Genomic DNA, 24,594 nt, shown 5'->3' on the forward strand with positions numbered 1-24,594 from the left:
CCTAAGGCGGTTTCTCATACGCTACCTCCTGTATTTATTATAATTACTAAGAACTCTAGGGGACCAAAAGTTACCACTCTTATTTTACTGATGAGGATACTCTGGACAAAAGAGTTTAAGTGATGTGTCCAAGACCACATAGACAATAATGACAAAGCCATAGCTAGAATCTAGTTTGTTTGGGGAGATTGTTTAGTCTTGTTCTGATCTTAAAAAAAAAAAAAAAGGAGTGAAAAGTCACCATCAAAATTTTCATTCTTTGGCCAACAAATATATGAAAAGATGCTCATCTTCTTTAGCTATTAGAGAAATGCAAATCAAAACGGCAATGAGATACCACCTCACACCTGTTCGATTAGCTGTTATTAGCAAGTCAGGTAATAGCAAATGTTGGAGAGGCTGTGGAGAAAAAGGAACCCTCATACACTGTTGGTGGGAATGTAAAGTAGTACAACCATTATGGAAGAAAGTATGGTGGTTCCTCAAAAAACTGAAAATAGAACTACCTTATGACCCAGCAATCCCTCTACTGGGTATATATCCCCAAAACTCAGAAACATTGATACGTAAAGACACATGCAGCCCCATGTTTATTGCAGCATTGTTCACAGTGGCCAGGACATGGAAACAACCAAAAAGCCCATCAATAGATGACTGGATAAAGAAGATGTGGCACATATACACTATGGAATACTACTCAGCCATAAGAAATGATGACATCGGAACATTTACAGCAAAATGGTGGGATCTTGATAACATGATACGAAGCGAAATAAGTAAATCAGAAAAAAACAGGAACTGTATTATTCCATACGTAGGTGGGACATAATAGTGAAACTAAGAGACATTGATAAGAGTGTGGTGGTTACGGGGGGGAGGGGGGAATGGGAGAGGGATAGGGGGTGGGAGGGGCACAAAGAAAACAAGATAGAAGGTGACAGAGGACAATTTGACTTTGGGTGGTGGGTATGCAACATAATTGAACGATAAGATAACCTGGACTTGTTATCTTTGAATATATGTATCCTGATTTATTGATGTCACCCCATTAAAAAAATAAAATTATATAAAAAAAAAAAAAAAAAAAAAATTTCATTCTTATTGTAAACTCAAGAGAACCATGTTATGTCATCTCTGTGCCGAAAATCTCAAAACGTTACTGAACGTGGTGGAAAAAAATTCATGACCTGGTTATTTTTACATTAGTGCCCTCCTTTCTTTTTTAAAATAAATTATTTAATTTATTGGGGTGACATTGGTTAATAAAATTATGTTGGTTTCAGGTGTACAGTTTATTGATACAGAGAACAGACTAACAGCTGTCCGCGGGGAGGGCATGGGGGGCTGGGTACAACAGGTGAAGGGGTTAAACAAAGAGAAACAACTCACAGAGACAGACAACAGCATGGGAATGCCGGGGGGGGGGGGGGAGTGGGGGGTAGGAAAGGGTAAAGCAGGGATAAATGGTGCCGTTCTTTCTAATTGGATCCTTTAGAGTAGATTCTACTTGGAACGGGATCCCAGAAACTTAGTGAAAATGAGACAGAGGACGGAGCGGATAGAACAAAGGCTCATTGCACCCATGTTTAGTGATGCAGAAAGAAGAGAAAAGTAATATATTTATAAACTGGAGTTAAATCTTTTCAAGTCTGATAACAAATCCAAAAAGGAGATAACAAAACAAAACAAAAAAGACTGAATAATAATGAACATTTTTATTTGAATCGGTTTATATGGTACCATTTAGAATTGTATTTTTAAGATACAGCTCAATTTTGTCTGGCTCAAGCCTCCTTCAGGTGCAGCGAACCTTTTCAAAGAACAAAGAGAGCCCTGGCCGGTTGGCTCAGCGGTAGAGCGTCGGCCTGGCATGCGGGGGACCCGGGTTCGATTCCCGGCCAGGGCACATAGGAGAAGTGCCCATTTGCTTCTCCACACCCCCCTCCTTCCTCTCTGTCTCTCTCTTCCCCTCCCGCAGCCGAGGCTCCATTGGAGTAAAGATGGCCCAGGCTCTGGGGATGGCTCCTTGGCCTCTGCCCCAGGCGCTAGAGTGGCTCTGGTCGCGGCAGAGCGATGCCCCGGAGGGGCAGAGCATCGCCCCCTGGTGGGCAGAGCGTCACCCCTGGTGGGTGTGCCAGGTGGATCCCGGTTAGGCGCATGCGGGAGTCTGTCTGACTGTCTCTCCCCGTTTCCAGCTTCAGAAAAATACAAAAAAAAAAAAAAAAAAAAAGAACAAAGAGAGGGGAGTCCTCCTCTTCTGGATGCTAAAGGGCTGTTCAAGCTGATGGTTTTATGAAGTGACTGACACCATTCCTCTGACAGTTCCCCCCAAAATTGACTGTGAAACCTGCATCTTATGCAGAAGGGCAAAAACGAGAAAGATTTCATACAAATTAAACCTTTATTTCAAAGGTAAGACTTTTCAAGTTGAAAGTGAAGACAAGGTGCGTCCAGGTAGAAAAAGACAAGAAGTGAAAACTTCAAAGGGTAGGGATACTTTACTCTTGACAGTCACAGCCATGGTGACACACGTTTGTGACAGGAGCTCAGCCCTGTCACCCTGTTATCCTCGCCCTGAAATTTGGATGCCTTTTTGTGATTCTTGCTACTACTTTTCTCTACCTAACACTGAGGTGGGTTTCTCAGATTGTGAACACAGGCCACCCCCCCTTCGTCCCATAAACTCGAGTAGCAGCAGCAGGTCGTGGACAGAAGTCTCAGTGGGCACAGCGTGCCTGGTCCTCCCTGGGCCCTCCATACCTGTCCCGCCTCTCAGTACCCTGACCCAACAACTAGTATTTTGTCAACATGCAGGGGGTGCTTAAATACTGAACGGCAGCTCAATAAGGATCTGATGACCATGGGTCGCCAGCAGCTGTGTTAAAATCAGCTAAAGATAGAATTGAAAAGTCACAGTGAAAAATGTTCAGAGACAGAAACTAGAGTTGGAAGCGACCTTCACTGTCGAATGAATGAATGGCTGACCTTCCGCATGCCCCCCCCACTCCCTCTTGGTTTTGTTTTCTCACCTGCAAAACGAGGACCCAGACCAGGTGACCGGGAACACGAAGACTCCCTCCAGTTTGAATAGGCTATCACATCATCAGAAGGGGAGAAGAAATGTAAACTCCCTCAAATTCAATATTAAACCCTGGGGAATTTATTATTCACTCTCTTTGGCATCTCTTGTCTGTGGGTAAAGTATCTATATATCCCCTAATGTTCTAATTTTAGGTGTGATGATGCAGGTAAATTGTTTTGAATTTTTTTTTTCCTTTTCTGAAGCTGGAAACGGGGAGGCAGTCAGACAGACTCCCGCATGCACCCGACCGGGATCCACCCAGCATGCCCACCAGGGGGCGATGTTCTGCCCATCGGGGCATCGCTCTGTCATGACAGAGCCACTCTAGCGCCTGGGGCAGAGGCCAAGGAGCCATCCCCAGCGCCCGGACCATCTTTTGCTCCAATAGAGCCTTGGCTGCGGGAGGGGAAGAGAGAGACAGAGAGGAAGGAGGGGGGAGGGGTGGAGAAGCAGATGGGCACTTCTCCTGTGTGCCCTGACCAGGAATCGAACCCGGGACTCCCGCACACCAGGCCAACGCTCTACCACTGAGCCAACCGGCCAGGGCCTATTTTGAAATATTTTAGTGTCTTTTGCTCCTTTGTGTCTCTCAGTCGGGCTCGATGTGCATCCATCAGTGGGTGGGGGGTGGGGGAAGTGGAAGGCTGAGGAAGTTACTGGAAGAATGCAAGTAGTAAGAGTGAATTTAATAATATTCGCCATCTGTCAGCAAAAGTACGCTTTCTCAGTATCTGGCAATATAGTGTAAAAGGCTTAAGGACAAAAAATTGCATTCTTTTCTAAATTCCTTTATCTTGCCCTTTAATATATCAAGCGACAGTCTGGGTAGTCTTTGATCAGAGCGTTTCAAATAAGGGAAGGTGTAACGAGACAGGAAGAAGAAAGTCCACATGTACTTGTCTCCGTAGGGGAAGAGTCAGGTCTCTGCCAACCTGAGCTTTTATGCCATGTCATCGGGCAGGAGCCGGGCCTCCTTAAGACAACTTTTTAAAAGTATGGCATTTCACTGATTTTACAAATTAGGGACTAAAATTCCAGGCTTCTTTTCTCAGCCTCTTTTGAGTTGGTGCCTTCTTTGAAATTTCTTCCCAGTTTATTCTCCCTTGACGGGACTGCATCTATATTTTCATTTCTTGACTCATTCAGCAAGTAGTTGTTAAATGTCAACCACGCTCAGGCTCCTGAGAATGAACTCAGGGTAAATCAATGCAGGTGATGGTTCTGCTCCTGTCACTTCCCTCCCCGCTGCTGAGATACGGTGGACAAGCATGCTGTCACTCTTCCCTGAATTAGGAAGGAAGCTCCACAGAATGACACTTCCTCTTGCTGCTCCCCTGGGACTGTGTTCACCTCACACCCTCTCGGGCTCCTCTCCTTCTCTGGAGCAGATGAGTTCCTCAGCGGTGGTCGGAGACACCCACTTTCCACTACCGGATCTCAACTGCCTGTGGCTCCCTCCCACGCCTTGAATCTGGCCTCCAGCTCCCTGTATTCTCAGGGATGAGGTCTCCCCTCCAGCCATGTCATCCTCTCTGAAGTCTCATAAAAGTCCCAGTTACACACCAGTCCTCTGTCTACACATCCAAGAACGCACAGTCTTCCCTGTCTTTCTAAATCTCAGCCCTTTGTTAAGATCTAACGAGTGTCCTGTGTGCCTGCTTCCATGAAGAGCCCAGCCCACGGGCAAAGCTTCCTTCTCGAACCTTTCTGAATATGCAGGTCAGTGCTTTAGCTCTTAGACTCCCAGACCGGGAAGAACACACTGGTCTCCTAGCCCAGCTTGGAATGCCATGTGGGAAACGCAGTTAGAGCCTCCGACTTTTACACTCCTTACAAGCGTTTTTCGAATAAGTCAATGTAAATAAAAAAAGTATAAATATACATGTAAGTACACATAGATACATGGATATATATGTCTTTATATAATATATTCCAACCATGCTAAATTATTTTGATTATTCTGTCAGCCATTCACAAGCAGAAAGCTTTGAGTAAATATTGATGCCTACAGTTCTTACACCACCAAAGAAAACAAATTGCAAAATTAAATACAAGCCCAGTGACAAAGCTCATTAATTCCAAATGATCAGTGAGACATTCTCGTGACACCTGTTGTTTCGGCCAAAGAACCTGTTCTCAGTGTAGGTGTGGTACTGGCTGCTGTCAGACACATTCCCCAAAGGTGATTGCACATCCTGTCCCTTGGCTTACCCAGCCCTTTCTCTGGCTGCCTCTCCTGGCTGCCTCTGCCTCCCCTTCCAAAAGCAGAAATACCTCCTAAAGAAGGACAATGCTAGCCTAGAGGTCAGATCTGCTGTGTTTCAAATTCTTCAAACATCCAACGTGAACAAGTCCACCTGTATTGTTTTCTAACTCTTAACCCCTGAAGAGTTGTTTTATTTCTGTGTGCACAAGAAATGCCCGTAGAACTTGCACAACAGTAGCAAGACATTCTAAGTGACTGTAGAGTAAGGACTCGTCGCTGATAAAAGGGGAAACCAACAAGTCAGAGAATCAGAGTTTCCCAGGATCACTGGGAGAGGGGATCGCGTTGCTACAGCATCATCCCGTGATTGATGTGGGTAATTAGGAAGCCTGAGTCAGCAAGAAATAGCAATTATATTTAATGTCATATGATTAAGGAAGCAGAAAACTTGATGTGCAGTGACTTTTAGAATGACTTTTCACTGAATATGATGAAAATAAAATGAATTTTAGTGCTCAAAGTAAGGAAATCAGTGTATCAGTTCATTTAATTTGGGGTTTGCATAATAGAGAGGCCATGTAATGACAGATAGGAGCCCAAAGTTCTGCTCTAGTAATAATAGACACTTATTATAAATGAGTGACTTTAGGGGAGTAGGTCAATATAAGATTCTCAGAGCAAGGATAGTAGAATGGCTCAGAACAGAGGCTCTGGGCTCAAATTCAATCCTGGCTTCCTTATTTACAAACTATGTAGCTTATGTGGTTCTCTTTTCATCTCTGAGCCTCAGTTTCCTTATGTGTAAAGTGCAAAGAGTAATACAAACCCTATAGGTTTACTATGAAAATCAAATGGCTCATTGCATGTAAAACGCTCATTTGAAAGAAGATGGCGCAGCATAAGAGCTCAAGTAGCTGTTGTTAGAATCATAATTCCTTGCAATGAGGGAGCTAGATTAGATGGTGCCAAGGCCTTCTCAAGCTCTGAAATTCTGTAGTTCTATGAATGGTTCATTTCCAAATGATGTCAGCTAAATGAGGTTTTACTGTATGTATATTGGTTGAGAAATCAATACGGCCCATTTTCAATTGTGCACGGTAAGGTACGCTGAGCAGAGCATGAATTATTCACCACGTTGGTTGCACTCGATCTATTTCTATTTGCTCTTGGACTGCATAGAACTTTTAAAAAGAATATTTTTTCTATTGTTCTCAGATTGTGCTTAATGATTAAAATGAGGGCGGCCTTTCGGTGTCCACCAAGGGGAAAGAAATGGGACAAAGCTCAATGCTGTGTGGGTGGGATCTCATTTAATTGCTCACTATTTAGATGAACTTATCCAGCAACTGTTTGGGTAATAGAAAAACAGAGCAGGGTAATACAGTTCCAGCCCAGAGCGTAGACAAGCCTGTCATTGAGAGCCAGAATCACACCATTGCCTCTCACAGCTTTTTAGAATTGTTGGTAACCCTAGTCCATATGAGTCTTGAAAGTCTACTATTAAAAAAAAAAAAGAAAAGAAAAGAAAAAAAAAAGTTGATCAAGTGATTTCCCATACATATATTAATTTAGAAGGCGGCCTTACCAAGGTGATATCTAATCAGAGATTAATGATGAAGAAAATGCAAGTGGTGCTGGTCCAGATTGAGTCACAAAATACAAAACAATTTGATGTTTTCTGGAATCAAAGTCAAAGAATGCAACAATGGATATTGACATTAGGAAGGAATGTGGCAGTCATGATCATAGAACGATGCAGAATTGTAGTTTTGTGGCTATCATTACAAAAGCATAGATTATTGTTGTTGGTTTTGGGGGGAGAAGAGAGAGTAGAAATGAAATAATAAGGGTAGATTTTACTCTAGATTTCTTTTTTAGAGAGGGACAGACAGAGATAGAGAGACAGGAAGGGAGAGAGGTGAGAAGCATCAACTCTTCGCTGCGATACCTTAGTTGTTCATTGATTGCTTCTCATATGTGCTTGGATCAGGGGGCTCCAGCTGAACCAGTGACCCCTTACTCAAGCCAGCGACCTTTGGGCTCAAGCCAGCGACTATGGTGTCATGTCTATGATCCCACACTCTAGTTGGCAACCCTGCACTCAAGCTGGTGAGCCGCACTTAAGCCAGCAACCTCTGGGTTTCGAACCTAGGTCCTCAGCATCCTAGGCTGATGCTCTATCCACTGCGCTACCGCCTGGTCAGGCCAGTCTGATATTTTTTTAAAAAAATTTTTGAAAGACTGACTTGTCACAGAAGAGAACTATGAGCTACTTTTTTAATAGAAAAATCAAAACTCTTTTTTTCTTCCAATGACCTACTTCCCTTGAGAACTGAACAGGTGAAGAAATCCATTAGAGGATTCTAATAAGGAGCATCTTATGCACAAATTACATTTGCAGAAAGATTATGGTGTAGTATTAGTATGCAGAATATCTGTGTTTTAAAACTCACACCCCACCCACCTCATTTGCTTTGTTCCGATAATGAGACAATAGTTCCTAGGAGAAATAATGTGGTCAGGGCATTTATTTAAGCTTCAAAAAGTTATCGGAAGAAACAGAAAACATAAGAGGTTAACATTCAAGTGTTAATGAAGACTTAGTTATCGTAAAGCTTACTCAGTGCTAATTAAAAATAATTGCACCGTTCTAGACTAGGGAGCTTTCCCAGGGGAAGGTCTCAAGGCCACTACTGCCCCTTGGCGTTCCCAGCTCAGCTGTCCCTCAGTTGTTACCTTCACAGGAATAATGAGATTCTGAGAAAACTTGTTTCTCCCACCAAAGACACTGGAATCCGACTTCTGAGATGAGAAACTCAATTTGACAGTTTCAAATAAGATAGAGGGGTGGGCAAAAGGAGGAGAATACTAATAATAAATAATAGAATAATTAACCAATAAATAATGCAAGAATAAACTGTGTTTTGCATACTCACAACTGTCAACGTGCTTTTGCCCACCCCCGTGTCTCTTTCCAATGGAGAAAGCTTTATTTTTCAAAGGTGGGTTAAGATCAGATGGTGGCTTAGTTATTAAGAAGGAGCAGCGTAAGAAGGGCTCCGGAGAGCGTCCTAGTTTGAGCACTTCCTCGCGGCCTTTCCCTTGGCATGGAATTCAAACCCAAAGCAGCCATAATTTATTATTATCCAGATGAGACAGTCAGGAGGTTGAAAGTGGACAACGTGTTGATCATTCCATGGGACAATGGTGGATGGGTTCTGCTTGATATTCTGGCCACATCCTCTTCCCATAGCTCTTTCTGCACGAGCATTACCCAGCCGATCAGAAGCAAACCCTACTCCAAGGGCCCTTTATCCGTGATGTTCACAGTTGTAGTTGGGTCACTCAGCACATTTTAGTTGCAGAAGAAAAGACGGAAGGAAAGAAAGACAAGTAAATCAAAGAACTTTAGAGTTGCTTGAGCCTAGTGAGTTGTTGTTGAATTGAACTGGACTTGGAGGTCTACCATCTTTGCAGAGAGGAAACCGTGGAAAGCTAAAGGGAGGCATGGAGAACTTGGAGGAGGAAGGCAGGGAAGGAAGTCCCGGGAATCAGACCTCCAAGTTCATAATGGAACAAACGACACATGCGAGGGGTACCACCAATTTGAGTGCACGTTACTGAAAAGACTCCACGACTTTCCTTTCAGATATATCGGTTTATACCAGATGTCTTAGTTTTGTAAAGAGACCTTTCAGATTCCTCATAGGTGTTAAAAAAAATTGTTTTTGCAATGACATCTTAGACATATTCTCTACAGAGGTGACATGAAAATGTCCCCTTTGTACTTCCGAACACAGGTGCGGCCCAAGAAGAGAAAATGGGTCAGAAGCAGGGGACTAAAAAGACCACAGTGAAAAAGAACCTATCATTCCATCACCCTGATGTCTACTTTCTACACAAACAAGATTTGATGTCATTAAAGCACCTGCAACTAAACAAAGCAGGGACATTTTTTCCCAAAATAAAAGAGCAATAGAAATCCCATGAAGTTTATATTACCTATGCAAAAAATGCATGCATGTTTGTGTGTGTGTGTGTGTGTGTGTGTGATCTCTTAGTCGACAGTTAAGCAAAGCAGACAATATTTACAGCCTTGCAAAATAATGTCCCTTCCAGTAAAAAGATGATGTCTACAAATAACTAGAGATTAATTATTAATTATTTTTTCAATGATCATAAGCCCCAATACGACAAACATATTTGGTTAACAATGCATTGATTTTTTTTTGGGGGGGGGGCTTTTTCCCAACTGTGAAGCCATAGCTGGAACTTATTATCTTTGTTTATTGGGCCAGAGATGCTTATAGAGTAAAAACCAAATCATGGATGGAAACATAGGGGTAAAGAACGCTCGCGCTAGCCAGAGGATGCACTCCTTCCTCATAAGCAGTGGTGCGCCGTGTTGGATATGTTGCCGGGGCGTGTGTCTGGGGAGCCGTTTGTTCTGGGCTGTGCTCACAGAGGATGTTTCCTTCCAGCCATCTACGAGCCGTCCTGTGAAGCGTATAAACACTTGGGCCAGACGTCGAATTACTACTGGATCGATCCCGACGGCAGCGGGCCTCTGGGGCCCCTGAAAGTCTACTGCAACATGACAGGTAACCATGCTATGTTTATGTGTCATGAACATTGCTTTTCTGTATGTTGAAAATCAGTACTTACCACTAAAATTGGTTCCTCCTGGGCTGTATTCTGGTGATAACACACAACACGCTAAATAGTGCTGGGCTTGTTAGGTAAATGGTGAAATGAGTTTTTAAAACAATTATACCTTCTGACACTACCTTTCTATTATAACAATAAAAATTAGCACTTAAAAAAATATCTGGGGTCCTGGCCAGTTTGCTCAGTGGTAGAGCATTGGCCCAGTGTGTGGATGTCCCACGTTCGGTTCCCAGTCAGGGCACACAGGAGAAGCTCCCATCTACTTCTCCACCCTTCCCTCTCTCATTTCTCTCTCTCTCTCTCTCTCTTTTCATCTTTTGCATCCATGGCCCCATTGGAGGAAGTTAGCCCTGGGTGCTGAGATGGCTCTGTGGTCTCTGCGTCAGGCGCTAAGAAGAGCTCAATTTCTGAGCAACAGAGCAATGCCCCAGATGGGCAGAAAATTGCCCCCTAGTGGACTTATTGGGTGGCTCCCAGTCAGGGCACATGCAGGAGTCTGTCTCTGCCTCCCCTCCTCACACTGAATAAAAAAAAATATGAGATAGGAAGAAACCCCAGGAAATGAAACATCAAGGTTGAAGTTTTCAGAAAGAACTGACCATGAAGCTGCCTCTGCAGGTAGCAAGAGGGGAAAGAGCCTCACTGTCCTCTGTCTGTGTTAGAGGGAGTTCACAGACCACCCCCGATCGCTCTGTATTCCCCAGAGCTATAGAAGGAACCCTGCTGGGTGCTGAAATCCCATTCTGGCAATAGGAACACTTACCAGCTGCTCTTACGAAATTTATCTGGGGTGTTCTGCATGGGGAGAGAAGCTCGTGGCTGTTCTGTTCCATATGACGTGTTAAGGCTAGGAAATGAGAGTGTGGGCCCTCGTCAACTCCCACAGAGATTCGTGTAAGACGCACAGTTTGCATATAGCATGTTACTATCAGACAGCAGGTAATAGCCTACCCTCCAGAAACCCAGAGGAGAGTGTGAGGCTTGCCCTGTTCACAGGCCACAGGAGGGGATCAGCGTTTGACGTAAACTCCCGAGGAACACGATGATGAGGGTAATGGGGAAAATTAGGGGCAGGACAGATTTATAGGAATTTGAAGAATCCAGCGTTGACCTAGTTAATTATGAGATGCCAGATGCTGTCCAAATCGAAATGCAAATTTTGCTGTTGGATAAGCCCCAAAAAGGATGTTTGGATTAGAGATAGAAACGTGCTAATTGTTGGCATATAAATATATGGAAATGATAACACCGCTTAGGGGAGGATGTAAACAGGGAAGAGGAATCTCAGGACCCTGCTCGTAGGAGCCAAACAGAGAACAAGTTTCCGATGATGACACAGTCAGTAGGTGTGTAGGGGATGTCTTCTGTAAGCAGAAGAACAGATCCTCTGCGTGAACAGTAAAGTGACTGCTTGGTCCTAAAAAGAGATGGAGGATGGGAGTGACTAAGTCAGTGCAAACCTATGCAATGTGAGATGTTAGACCAGAAGTATGGCAAGTCAGAGCGAGTGGGGTGCAGGCAACAGGGCGTGGCCAGAAGTGATGGCTCTCCCAAAGCACCTGTGCAGACGACTTTGGGAACCATTACATGGGCCCTGAACCTAAACTCAGGAACCAGCAAAATCTTCCAAGGAACAGCGGACCCATGCATTGAGTCTTTAAGAACACGTGGATGTTATGGGGCCTGGAAATGGGAGAGTTGGGGACAGGGAGCTTATAAGTTGCCTTGAATGGGACACAAAGCAATTGACACTTGATCTGGCTAGCGATTGATGCCATCATATTTTTTTAATTGATTTTTTAGAGAGAAAAGGGGATGGAGGAATGGGAAGCATCAACTCGTAGTTGCTTCCCATATGTGTCTTGACTGGGCAAGCCCAGGGTTTTGAACCGGCGACCTCAGTGTTCCAGGTCTACCCTTTCTCCACTGCGCTGCCACAGGCCAGGTGATACCATCTTTTTATTTAAAGCGTGACTTCGGCAACTGTGAATAGGATTCTCCAAAGAAGACCCAGATGTCAAGTAGGGAGGCACATTAGAAAGCCCCTGTTGTAATCCAGGGTTAGGAACTGGGTGGCAGGTGGTGGCCATCAGGTAAGGAGGGGGTTGGTGTGATGGGTTTTAGGAAGCTGCACTGGCTAGACCATGGCTGGTGAGTTAGGAGTGGGAATGATGCCCAGGTTTCTGAGGTGGGGCGTGATGGGAAAGGGCGGGCTTACCTGTCGCCTTCGGTGCCTAGAATTCAGCCTCAGAGAGCTGTGTTGTCGGTAGCCTCCGTACAAATTCCCCGTAGGACCCCAGGCAACTCGATGTAATCTCTTTGTCTCCGTTTTCTTGTAAGTAAAATCTAGGCATCAGAACAGGTTGATCTTTACACCGTCTTCTATTACCAAAAAGGGAAAAAATAAATATTCTGTTATTCCCATGGAACGTGGAAGAAAAAACATCTCTACATGCTGTCAAATAACTTAGAAACAAAATCCTCTCGCCTCCCAGAAGTCTGAATGGACTCGTTTCTTGACCAAGTTTGACATAAATTGGCATTCTTTTTTTTTTTTTTTTTTTTTAATAAGGCAGTCCCTGCACTCTGCAGTTCCTCTTTTTGGCTCTCTGCCATTTAGAGCTCCGTCTCTCTGGATTCAGGGGGTGCCCCGAGTAACAGAGCACTTCAGGGCTGTCTAGTTGACATTGAAGAGAGAATGTATTCACTGAATCCTTTATAGAAGGATTCATCATTTTGTGCCCATCACACCCTGGTTTCCCGGTTTCAGATCGTAGGGGCACGTTGTGAAATATGATGGTTGTTATCTTCACCATTCCTTTCCCGTTTGTATCATCTCCCTGAAAGTTTGGTACTATGAATATAATATTTAATGAGTGTCTGCTGTGATCTATCTCTAATAGTCACCTCTTTCCTCTGCTCATTTTTCTAACCATGCGACTTCTTATTTCTACTGCCTTAAGCTGTCTGCCAAACATCTTCTCCTAGAAACCTTGAACTCTCATATTTGAAGCTTCGTGTGGCTCTTCCTGCCCAATCATTAATAAAAATGGCTGTCAATAAAACTAGACCCAGCCCTTGTCCTTGAACCCTTAACTGCTCATTTCTAAATCAAAAGCAATGTTTCTCTTAATAGTCTATTCTCTAATTTTATGTTCTTTATAACTTGCTTTGCATTCATACATAATTTGATTGATTGATTGATTGATTGATTGATTTTTCCAAAGTTAGAAGCAGGGAGGTAGACAGACTCCCACATGTGCCTGACCGGGATCCACCCAGCATGCCCACCAGGGGGCGATGCTCTACCCATCTGAGGTGTTGCTTCATTGTGGCCAGAGCCATTCTAGCGTCTGAGGCAGAGGCCACAGAGCCATCCTCAGCGCCCAGGCCATCTTTGCTCCAATGGAGCCTTGGCTGCGGGAGGGGAAGAGAGAGACAGAGAGGAAGGAGAGGGGAAAGGGTGGAGAAGCAGATGGGTGCTTCTCCTGTGTGCCCTGGCCAGGAATCGAACCCGGGACTCCTGCACGCCAGGCTGACACTCTACCACTGAGCCAACCAGTCAGGGCCTACTTTATTTTATTTTTTAACTTAAGGAAGCATCTCTGTTGCAGCATGGGAAGTTTAAAGTCCAAATAAGGGGCACCCTCTTGCACACTCTCCAGCCCTCGTTTTGTAATTTTATCAACACATCATTAAGCTTGTTTACCTAATTGGTGCTTTCTAAAGCCCCAGGATTTAGCCGATCAAATTCTATTATCCTCTGTGATGGTAAAAGCTGTTCATGCCGTTTTAATCTAATATGTATAGACAGCGCGCGACTCAAGCTTCTCAGCACTTGCACTGGGCAACACTGTTTTACTCCCATGTTTCTCAAAAGTTTCCGTCGTGCAGTGTGGGTAGGCAGCGTGGGGGGATGCCCTTAGGTTCCTAGCGGAGGGGATCATGGATCCAGCTGCCCGACCCCTGCCCCCATTGGCCTCCCCTCCCCAGCAAAACAGGGCAGTTCCTTCCCCATCATAGTTCTTTTCTTAGTAACTCCCATTTATTACTCACAGTGAGGGAGGGTCAGGAGTCCCAGGTTTACTGCTTAACGGCTCAGGGTCTCCTGGGCTGAAACGAGGGGATGCATCTGAGGCCCAGGATCCTCTCCCAAGGTAGTCGGATTGTTGACAGACTTGCAGCTGTCCTTGCAGTTTTATAACCAAAGGCTTCACTTTCCTGCTGGCTCTTTGTTGTGGGTTGTTCCCATCTCCTAGTGGCTGCTGCCAGCAAGTTCCTGCCATGAGTCCCTGTCACAGTAGGGCAGTCAGAGGACCTCTGTTACCTCTAGACTCTCTTTCAGGGGCTCATCTGATCAGGTTGTACCCACCCAGGATAATCACTTGTTGTATGAACTTAAGTCAATTGATTGGGGACCTCAGTTACATCAGCAAAGTCTCTTGACCTTGGCCACGTACAGTAACCTAATGACAGGAGTGGTACCCTGGGCCACATTCAAAGAGTGTCCACCAGGTGGCAGGCATCTTGGGGGCCATCCTTCTAGTCTGCTTACTGCACCTCCCTGGGTGCCTCAAAAGTATCCATCATTCTACTAACATTTATTCTTATCTTTTGAGTAACAGTGTCACATTTTAGCTTGTAAAGTATTAAGCTTTACTATTATGTGTCTTACAGTTTTTTAAATATTGTTTAATTTAGGAACTTTTAGAAATATAGATAGGCAAAAATAAAAATTGCTGACCAGTAGAGGTAAGAATTACGGTAGAAAAGGTGTGATAAAAAGATGTTACATTTTATACTTGTAGCTATCTGTATTACTGAGAACAAATTAAATGCCAGGCACTATCCTAAATAGATTACACACATTCACTCATCCAGTAATTCACAGTAACCCCACCAGGTAGGTAATATTGCTCTTATTCCTAGTGTTTTGGTTGAACAAACCGAAGTTCAGAGAAATTAAGTTCTAGTTCACACAACTAGTAAGTTATGGCGATTGACTTCTTAGACAGGCTTCATAGTATGTCTGTGTATGTGCATGTGTGTACATGCATGTGTGTGCAAGTATGTGTTTGTGCATGGTCACGTGTACATACAAACAGTACATGTCTTTTTGAGTTCTGTAGTGTGATTTGTAATATGATTTCCAAAATGAGCATCTCCTATTCAGATCTTTCTGTCTTCGTCATCAAAACTTCCTCACACTGCTCGGGTTTATCATCTGTGGTTTGGACAGTATTTTTGGCTATAAACTATTTATTTGCTAATTGTGCAACTAATGCCTTGGAGTTTTTAACCAGAGGACACATTTTATTTATTTTTTTTTTCAAAGAAAATATGTCTAGGTTATTTTGTCATTAAATTATGTTGCATACCCCTCGCCCAAAGTCAGATTGTCCTCTGCCACCCTCTATCTAGTTCTCTGTGCCCCTCCCCCTCCCCCTAACTCTCTCCCTCCCTCCCTCCCATGTCCTCCCTCCCCCCACCCCTGGTAACCACCACACTCTTGTCCATGTCTCTTAGTCTCATTTTTATGTTCCACCAATGTATGGAATCATGTAGTTCTTGTTTTTTTCTGATTTACTTATTTCACTCCTTATAATGTTATCAAGATCCCACCATTTTGCTGTAAATGATCTGATGTCATCATTTTTTATGGCTGAGTAGTATTCCATAGTGTATATGTGCCACATCTTCTTTATCCAGTCTTCTATTGAAGGGCTTTTTGGTTGTTTCCATGTCTTGGCCACTGTGAACAGTGCTGCAATGAACATGGGGCTACATGTGTCTTCACGTATCAATGTTTCTGAGGTTTTGGGGTATATACCCAGTAGAGGGATTGCTGGGTCATAAGGTAGTTCTATTTGCAGTTTTTTGAGGAACCACCATACTTTCCTCCATAATGGTTGTACTACTTTACAGTCCCACCAACAGTGAATGAGGGTTCCTTTTTCTCCACAGCCTCTCCAACATTTGCTATTACCCGTCTTGTTGATAATAGCTAATCTAACAGGGGTGAGGTGGTATCTCATTGTAGTTTTGATTTGCATTTCTCTAATAACTAATGAAGCTGAGCATCTTTTCATATATCTGTTGGCCATTTGTATCTCTTCCTGGGAGAAGTGTCTGTTCATGTCCTCTTCCCATTTTTTTATGATATTGTTTGTTTGTTTGTTGTTGAGTTTTATGAGTTCTTTGTAAATTTTGGATATTAGGCCCTTATCTGAGCTGTTGTTTGAAAATATCATTTCCCATTTAGTTGGCTGTCTGTTTATTTTTATATCAGTTTCTCTTGCTGAGCAAAAACTTTTAATTCTGATGTAGTCCCATTCATTTATCTTTGCCTTCACTTCTCTTGCCATTGGAATCAAGTTCATAAAATGTTCTTTAAAACCCAGGTCCATGATTTTAGTACCTATGTCTTCTTCTATGTACTTTATTGTTTCAGGTCTTATATTTAGGTCTTTGATCCATTTTGAATTAATTTTAGTACACGGGGACAGGCTGTAGTCGAGTTTCATTCTTTTGCATGTGGCTTTCCAGTTTTCCCAACACCATTTGTTGAAGAGGCTTTCTTTTCTCCATTGTGTGTTGTTGGCCCCTTTATCAAAGATTATTTGACCATATATATGTGGTTTTATTTCTGGGCTTTCTATTCTGTTCCATTGGTCTGAGTGTCTATTTTTCTGCCAATACCATGCTGTTTTGATTATCGTGGCCCTATAATATAGTTTAAAGTCAGGTATTGTAATGCCCCCAGCTTCATTCTTTTTCCTTAGGATTGTTTTGGCTATTCGGGGTTTTTTATAGTTCCATATAAATCTGATGATTTTTTGTTCCATTTCTTTAAAAAATCTCATAAGGATTTTGATGGGAATTGCATTAAATTTGTATATTGCTTTGGGTAATATGGCCATTTTGATTATATTTATTCTTCCTATCCAAGAACAAGGAATATTTTTCCATCTCATTGTATCTTTTTCGATTTCCCTTAACAATGCTTTGTAATTTTCATTATATAGGTCCTTTACATTCTTTGTTATGTTTATTCCTAGGTATTTTTTTTTGTTGTTGCAATCGTGAAGGGGATTATTTTTTTTAGTTCGTTTTCTAATATTCCATTGTTGGCATATAGAAAGGCTATGGACTTTTGTATGTTAATTTTGTATCCTGTGACCTTACTGTATTGGTTTATTGTTTCTAATAATCTTTTTGTGGAGTCCTTCGGGTTTTCGATGTATAGGATCATATCATCAGCAAAAAGTGATACCTTTACTTCTTCTTTTCCGATATGGATGCCTTTTATTTCTTTGTCTTGTCTGATTGCTCTGGCCAGAACTTCTAGCACCACGTTAAATGAGTGGAGAGAGTGGACAACCCTGTCTTGTTCCTGATTTAAGGTAGAAAGTCCTCAGTTTTATGCCGTTTAATAGGATGTTGGCTGATGGTTTATCATATATGGCCTTTATCATGTTGAGATATTTTCCTTCTATACCCATTTTGTTGAGAGCAGAGGACACATTTTAAATGAAACCAGGATGCAAGCCATTAGGCAATGATTATTCATTTTAGCTCTTCATTTAACTACACGTGTTTTCTCCAATATTTTCTGAGCACTTCATAGGATAATGTGCGTCTCTCCTGTGTACCTAGGTTAGTCATCCCTTACAGTTTGTGCCTGACTTCGGGGATAATTCAAACTCTATGCCCAATATCTCGTTCCTTTTTCAATGTACCATCTGAAAACCGGATCTGACACAGTTCGTTCTGAGAATGTTTAACGAAGATTAAAAGGAATCATGTTGGGTATCCCCTGTGATATTTAAGGAGATTGTTCGGGATGCTTCCTTCTTCCCCGTGTTGAAAGGAAACCCTCTAGACAGGAGGACGCACACAGCGCTCCTGTCCTCCATCAGGGTTATTGACATGCACAGGTCCAGCACCACACGCTTCCAACCCCCGCCTGCTCCTGCGTGTCATCAACTGCTTCTCTGGTGTGCCCGTGGCCTGATGCGTACACTGCAAAACACTGGCTGTTTTGTTTTGTTCCCGATCCTCGTTTTTATTACTTTTTCATCCAAGGCACCCTCTCTCCTCCTCTGTCTCCTAACCTGGTTTTACCTCCTCTATCATTCACCTGTGGATGGAACAGCTCACCTGAAGCTCTTTCGGCCACACCTCCTTCTCTGTCGCCCTCTCCCAAGCTGTCTTTGTTATGAACCTGGTTAATCACTCAGTGACTCCCGCATCCCAGCTCAGCCATTTGAGCGCCTCGCCATCAGTATAAATCTTTGAATTCAATTCTGCTCATACAGCTTCAATTGAAAATCTGGGAGCCAACTCACTGATCAAACACAGCTCGGGAACAGCTCTTCTTCGGAACTGATGACCCACTCGCCCGGAGACTCCCTTCCGGACTCGCACGTACGCGACACAGATGGCAGCCGCCTGCCAGATGTACTAAATCTTCTCACCGTGTGTCTGTCACAGCAACAGGCTCACGCAGCAGAAGTTCTCAAGCAGCATTCGAACTTTAAGTCAAGAAAAGGAGAAAGAACTGTAAGAGGTTCGGTGCAGCCCGTGCCCTGGGATCGGGTCCAGGAAGGGCATGCAGGTGAAGTCCAGAGGAAATGGCTGCAGGTCTCAAGAAGGCACCCCAGAGTCACCCCGGGAGCTGCCAAAGTGCTCCCCCAGATGCAAACGCAGCCGCCTTCAAATATTTTTTTACGTACCTGCCTAGACAATATTTCAAACACACTGCTGCCTTTTTGGTTCTTGAAAAGCACTGAAATTATCATCTGATCTCCCTGCTCAAAAGCTAAGCACACTCACATCATCTCTGCCTGGGGACTCCTGCATGGTTTTCTCTGACATTTGGGGGCCTGAACCCATCTATCAGGCAGGCAGATGGAAAACATCTTGGAAAATCCAGTGAAGATCAGCTCATCGCTTTGAGATCAAAACCAGAAAGCTCAAGAATAATCTCACACTTATTATTAACTAAGATTTTCTCCTGGCAAAACGTGAAGCCAAGATGTCTGTTCCTGACTTCTCCACACCCTCCATTGTTCAGTTTTGTGGGTCCCCTTTTATTCCTTCTGTACATCGACTTCCATGTCCTAAGGTCCCTGGCAATTTTGTTGGAAGAAATTCTCATCCAGCAACTAAGCTCTTATTTTATCTTGTGACTTGGTCTCGTCAATGCAACCAGGAAAGTTTGATAATAAGCTACACCAATATCACAGATTGCCCATACTGAAAAATATGGGAGTCATATTTCCCGAGACCGACTTTAACTAGAAGCCCTAAAGCCCCTCAGTGCCCTGCGGAAATGACTGCTGCATGCTAGCGTTTGTCTCATCTCTGAAGAGCAAGAGAATAACTTTGGGGTAAGATGTATCTATGGGTGAAGTTGTCACAAATCCCTTTTGCTTTTAATATGGAGAAGCTTATTAGGGCTGACCTCCCTTCACCTAATGATTAATCTTAAATCCTGTTTTTAGTCATATTTTTTGAGCCAAAAAAATAAATCAGTATTAAAAAGCAAGACCAGCCCTGGCCAGTGGCACAATTGATAAAGCATCAGCCCAGACCACCAAGGTTGCTGGTCAAGCCTGAGGTCCCCTGCTCCATCCTTAGATCATTGGTTTGAGCCCTGGTCAGGGCACATATAGGAAGCAATCAATGGCAGAACTAAGTGGAACAACAAGTTGCTGCTTCTCTCTGTTTCTCTCTCTCCCCGCTCTCTCGCTCTCTCAAAAAAAAAAAAATGAGACTAGTCAAGAACTAGTTTTATCATCATCACCATCATTACCATTACTATTATTATTATTCCCTTTCTGCTTTTATGTTGGCACCATATTCCCATCACCCCTACTCTGCTCAAGTTCTCTCTTCCCTTTGACAATTCCAGATTCTGTTTATGACAAGGTTCACCCTCCCTATCTACAGAGTCCTTTTTTAGTATCTTGAGACTGTACTCTCCATTTCCAATTGAAAATGAGCTACTTCGACTTCCATGAAACATCTGAGCATGTCCTCCATCTATGGCATGCACGGCTGGGGTGTGTATAGCTCAGAGTAGGTAAGAGCTTGCTTAGAGCTTCTGTGGGTGCTATGGATTTTTGTCATGGCATTGCTTCTCTGCATGATGAGGCGTTGTTTGTCAGTCATTACCACCTTGTTTAGATATTTTTTGGTCAGTAGTGGAAAGTAAACAGGGAATGGTTTTAGCTACCAAAAGGAGGAGACTAGAAAGATGTTGGATTTGGAGGAGATTTATTGTTAAAACCAGTGACATTTCCTTCCTTCCATTCAAAGCCCTGGGCAGAAACCTTCTGAAAACACTGGGATAGGTCATCATGGTCCCACTGAGCATCGCACTCCATCATAAAGGCATTAAAATGCATTTTTGGTGCCAGTTCAGTGTGCCTTTGGCTCTACCGCCACGGTCCTGTTCCTACTGGTGGTTCCCCCTTTCGCATTAGTGTAACAAAGGACGGAACAAAATGGTGTCCAAAGCAGTCGATGTGCGAAGACTTTGTTTTTCAGTATTCCTAGATCAAAATTTTCCTAGACAATGATAATCGCGCTTTAAGGGATATTCATTTTCTGTGTCAGACTGGCAAAATACTTAGTGCATAAATGACTCCTAAAACACAAAAATCATGGGAATTTTATAAGCATGAAAATCTCAACTTTTTCTTTAACAAAACTGCAAAGGACATCACTCTCTCATGTCTATCATGAAATTATTGTTTTCGACGCAAATGTAGCTCGGCCCCCTTTGCCCTTCGCTGAGCTTGGAAAACTCACCAAGTCAATGACCCTTAAATCAAATTTGACCCGAGTTTCTTAACTTCTTGCTGCAGTTATTTAATATTCCTGAATATATTTAATAAATGGGGGGGGGGAAGTTCTGAAATATTCTTGCAAATTAGTCTCTTTTAACCTAATCTTTCAGTCAGCACTTGGACTTCCCAGTTACATTAGCACATCTTTCATTGGCCTGGTTCTCACTCTCTAATTCTGGACATTACCTTTTTCCTTTTTTTAAAATTTGCTCACCTCTGTGATATGATTAATGGTAGAGATGATAGGGTGATGCTCTATCAGAACGTGAGTCAATTTCCCAGTCTTATAAAACATCTGTGTTTATTATTCTGGTATCCCCTGGATATAATTTTCAGAATTTTAATGTTTACCTAAATTTATGTACTTGTTCCTTTATTCACTTAACTGATTTCTTTTAATGCATATTATGTGCCAGGCATGGGGGATACAATAGAAATATACTAGATTGAACATCTTTTTGTATGGAACTTATAGTATTATAAATATATATAACATTATTTTAAATAATCTACCGTAGTGTGATATCAACAGCCAAGTCATTGTTGAAAGAGACGTTGAATTATTTAAATAAGAGGAAGTTATAAAATTATTAATGTGCTATTTATAATAGTTTCTGGTAAATAAATTCTTTATTACTTTAAGTCAGAATTTCCCAAACTTTAATGATTTATATACAGTCTTCACAAGTTTTGTGAAACCCAAAGACCAAATTAGTTATTCAATATTTATCTTTCAATTGACTCTTTTTTTAAACTCATTGTCATCCAAGCAACAATATCCATAAAATTTTGTGTTTAATACACTTAATGTTTGTTTACTAATGTTATGGTTGTGGGCATGTAACAGAACTAATACAATATATTTCTCAGTGTTATCACTTTGGGAAATTCTGGCTTAACTAAACCCTTGTTCCTAATTTAATATTTCATTTTTGTGAAGCTTTTAACTTGCATGGCCTTAGACCGTGAATTGTAACTAGCACATTCCACATAGTTTCAAAATCTAAATTTAAGGAAGGCTTGTGCATGGGGACTTTATTTTAAAACACAAATACTGTAGTTTGGTAGTAAAGGATTAACTAGGATCCCAGTCTGTTATTTTGCTAACAGTTTATGCACATTGACCCACATATCCCTTATTACCCACATCTGACCTTCAAACATTCTACTTCCCCTGTCCTTCCAACTCTAACTCTGATTTAATGTTTAATGAGCAATCGCTATGCTCTGCATCTTTGCCCTTAAAGAATCCAAGCTGTCCCAAAATATTCTAAAACAGCCCCTACTCCCAACCTGCTGGTTCTCTCTGCCGTCCCTATACTCTCCTCTGCCTCACCCTTTACCAAACCCACAGTCCTGAGTACTAGGTAACACTTATTATTCATTCACAGAATTTTGAGCTAAAGAGAATGTTAATCACCTAGTCACACCCATTTTACAGCTGTGAATTCTGAGGCTTACATTTTGATAGCCCCAATGTAAATGCTGCCATTGATGTACTTTGGGTTGGGCATACTTAGAGCACGAACCCTACTAATGTTACTTAGAATGCTTCCTAAAAACACTTTCTATTACCATCTCTTTTTTAGTCAGCTTGCAAAATGATATTGCCTCTGTTACTTATAATATTTATCTATATTTATCCCACATCTCATTCGTCACTCCCTTATTGAACATATGAACAGCAACAGCAGAAAGGTGCTGGTATTTAGCAAACACAGTATGCGTTATGCACACACCCTCACATGAAGTAGGGAGTGTCACTGTCCCCTTTGAGATGTGAGACAACTGAGGCAGGGGAAGCTAACTGTCTGAAAATCAGAAATTGAGTAGGAGTGTGGAAACCAGGTTTGTGTGACTCGGAAGCCACCCTCTCTGTCACTTTACAATAGCCTGTTTTATTCCTGGTGCTGTGTTAGGGGTATATAAAACACAGTGCAAATGTGTAAGACATTCATATCTTTAACAGGCACTCAGTCTATTGCAAAGACAGAAGAGAAACATAATTCACCAGATATAGAGCTGAGTAACTTTTGGCAAATGGCAGTAGTCCAAGCTATCTTCATAGGAGAAAAGTTCACAATCACTGAAACACACACGACCCTTGCTGGGGAGGCAATTCCTGTCAAACATGCCACATTGCTTTGGGCAGTAGCAGAATGAGTGAGATAAGTTGGTAGCAGGGCAGAAAGAGCCTGTGGTATTGTTTGTCCTACTGGAATAAGGCCAATGTGGAGCCCCGGTGAACCAAGGAAAAACCCATGAGGGCAAGCGTAGTCACTCAGAGTAAGTAGGTAGGACGTCCCTGGCAAAACCTCAATGACATATTGTCAAGTGAGCATGGCTTCTCCGATCTCAACTGGATGAGTCATTGGCTCTAACTCGATAGCCAATCAGCAATGATGTGTGTTAGGTGTAGTTATCTGGACTAGAACATCAACAAAGAGGTTTCCAGTGGCCCAGGCTATCAAAATCTACTTCAAGACCCAGACAGTAGGAGCTCCTTAAATAACTATTCCTGATTGATTATAGAACATATAACAGTGAAGCACTTGGCTATTTAGACATATCGATCCTGTGAGTTATGGAATGTGATGTGAAAATGTATATTTTTCAAACATGAATAAATAAAATAAAATAACTCATCACTTTAAAGATGAAAATATGTATTTTTTTCTCTTTGTGGTATAAAAAAATGAACTAGGAAATTGTAGGAGGAAAAAAAGGGAGGGAGCTATAAATAATTCTGTAGCTTATTCAAAGCTGAGACAGGTGTTGAAGTTCTTCACTAATAGGCTCGGTACTTGCACAGAATTTTTGTAATGGCTTCTTGTTCCAAACAAGTGAGTATACGGAGCGGACGGCGTGCTCTCATAATGAAGACTGTGGGGCCATAAATTAGCATTGCAGCCTCCATCCTCCATCCTGAGCAGATGTACAGGGCACCCTTCGATGGCGTGGTCTTATTGCAAGTGACAGTGAGAGATTACATTAAGTTGGTATCGATCATCCTGTGTGGGTTCACTTCACAGAAATGTGATCTCTGTTTTAACAAATCTCAGTCGGATGGAGCACGCCAATGTCCTGCCGGATAGACTCCTATAGACTCCGCGAGAAGCAAGAAGGGATGATTTAGATGTTGGTGGGGGCCCCCAAACTCCAAGCGTTTTTCAGATCTAACCCATAGTGTCATCTGGAAGGATGGAATGAAATGATATGTATGAAAATGTTTTTTTATGTGTTGATATGTAGATAGGAAACAATAACTCTTTGAAAAGTACTGAACCAGTGTCGTAAGCGTCTGGTCTCTGGAGAGGGTTACAGTGAATCAGTCATTTCCTCCAGGGACTGAGGAATGGAGGAATCCTCTGTGTTAATAGAAGTTAGATGTTATAACTATCCCAACAGAGGAGACAAAACAAATTGGCTTAGAATTTCCCTCATTTTTAGCTTCTTAATATTGTATCTTATAACCCATGACCCCCTAAGTTATGAAATAGGTTAGTGTGTGTGTGTGTGTGTGTGTGTGTGTGTGTGTGTGTGTATATATATATATATTTTTTTTTTTTACAGAGACAGAGAATGAATCAGAGAGAGGGATAGACAGGGACAGACAGACAGGAACGGAGAGAAATGAGAAGCATCAATCATTAGTTTTTCATTGCGTGTTGCAACACCTTAGTTGTTCGATTGCTTTCTCATATGTGCCTTGACTGTGGGCCTTCAGCAGACTGAGCAACCCCTTGCTGGAGCCAGCGACCTTGGGTTCAAGCTGGTGGGAT

At 42.5% G+C, this 24,594-nt stretch overlaps 1 protein-coding gene across 1 annotated transcript in view; it reads left to right on the forward strand.

Moving 5' to 3' along the window:
- The window catches only part of CNTNAP2 (contactin associated protein 2), a 1,332,419-nt gene that overhangs the window by 836,203 nt on the left and 471,622 nt on the right, over positions 1 to 24,594 (forward strand). Inside the window, exon 12 of the mRNA XM_066262524.1 lies at positions 9,770 to 9,889. Within this exon, the coding sequence (XP_066118621.1) occupies positions 9,770 to 9,889 (120 nt within the window). The remainder of the gene's footprint in view (positions 1 to 9,769; positions 9,890 to 24,594) is intronic.

Source organism: Saccopteryx bilineata, chromosome 2 (assembly GCF_036850765.1).
Source record: "Saccopteryx bilineata isolate mSacBil1 chromosome 2, mSacBil1_pri_phased_curated, whole genome shotgun sequence".
Lineage (NCBI taxonomy): Eukaryota > Metazoa > Chordata > Mammalia > Chiroptera > Emballonuridae > Saccopteryx > Saccopteryx bilineata.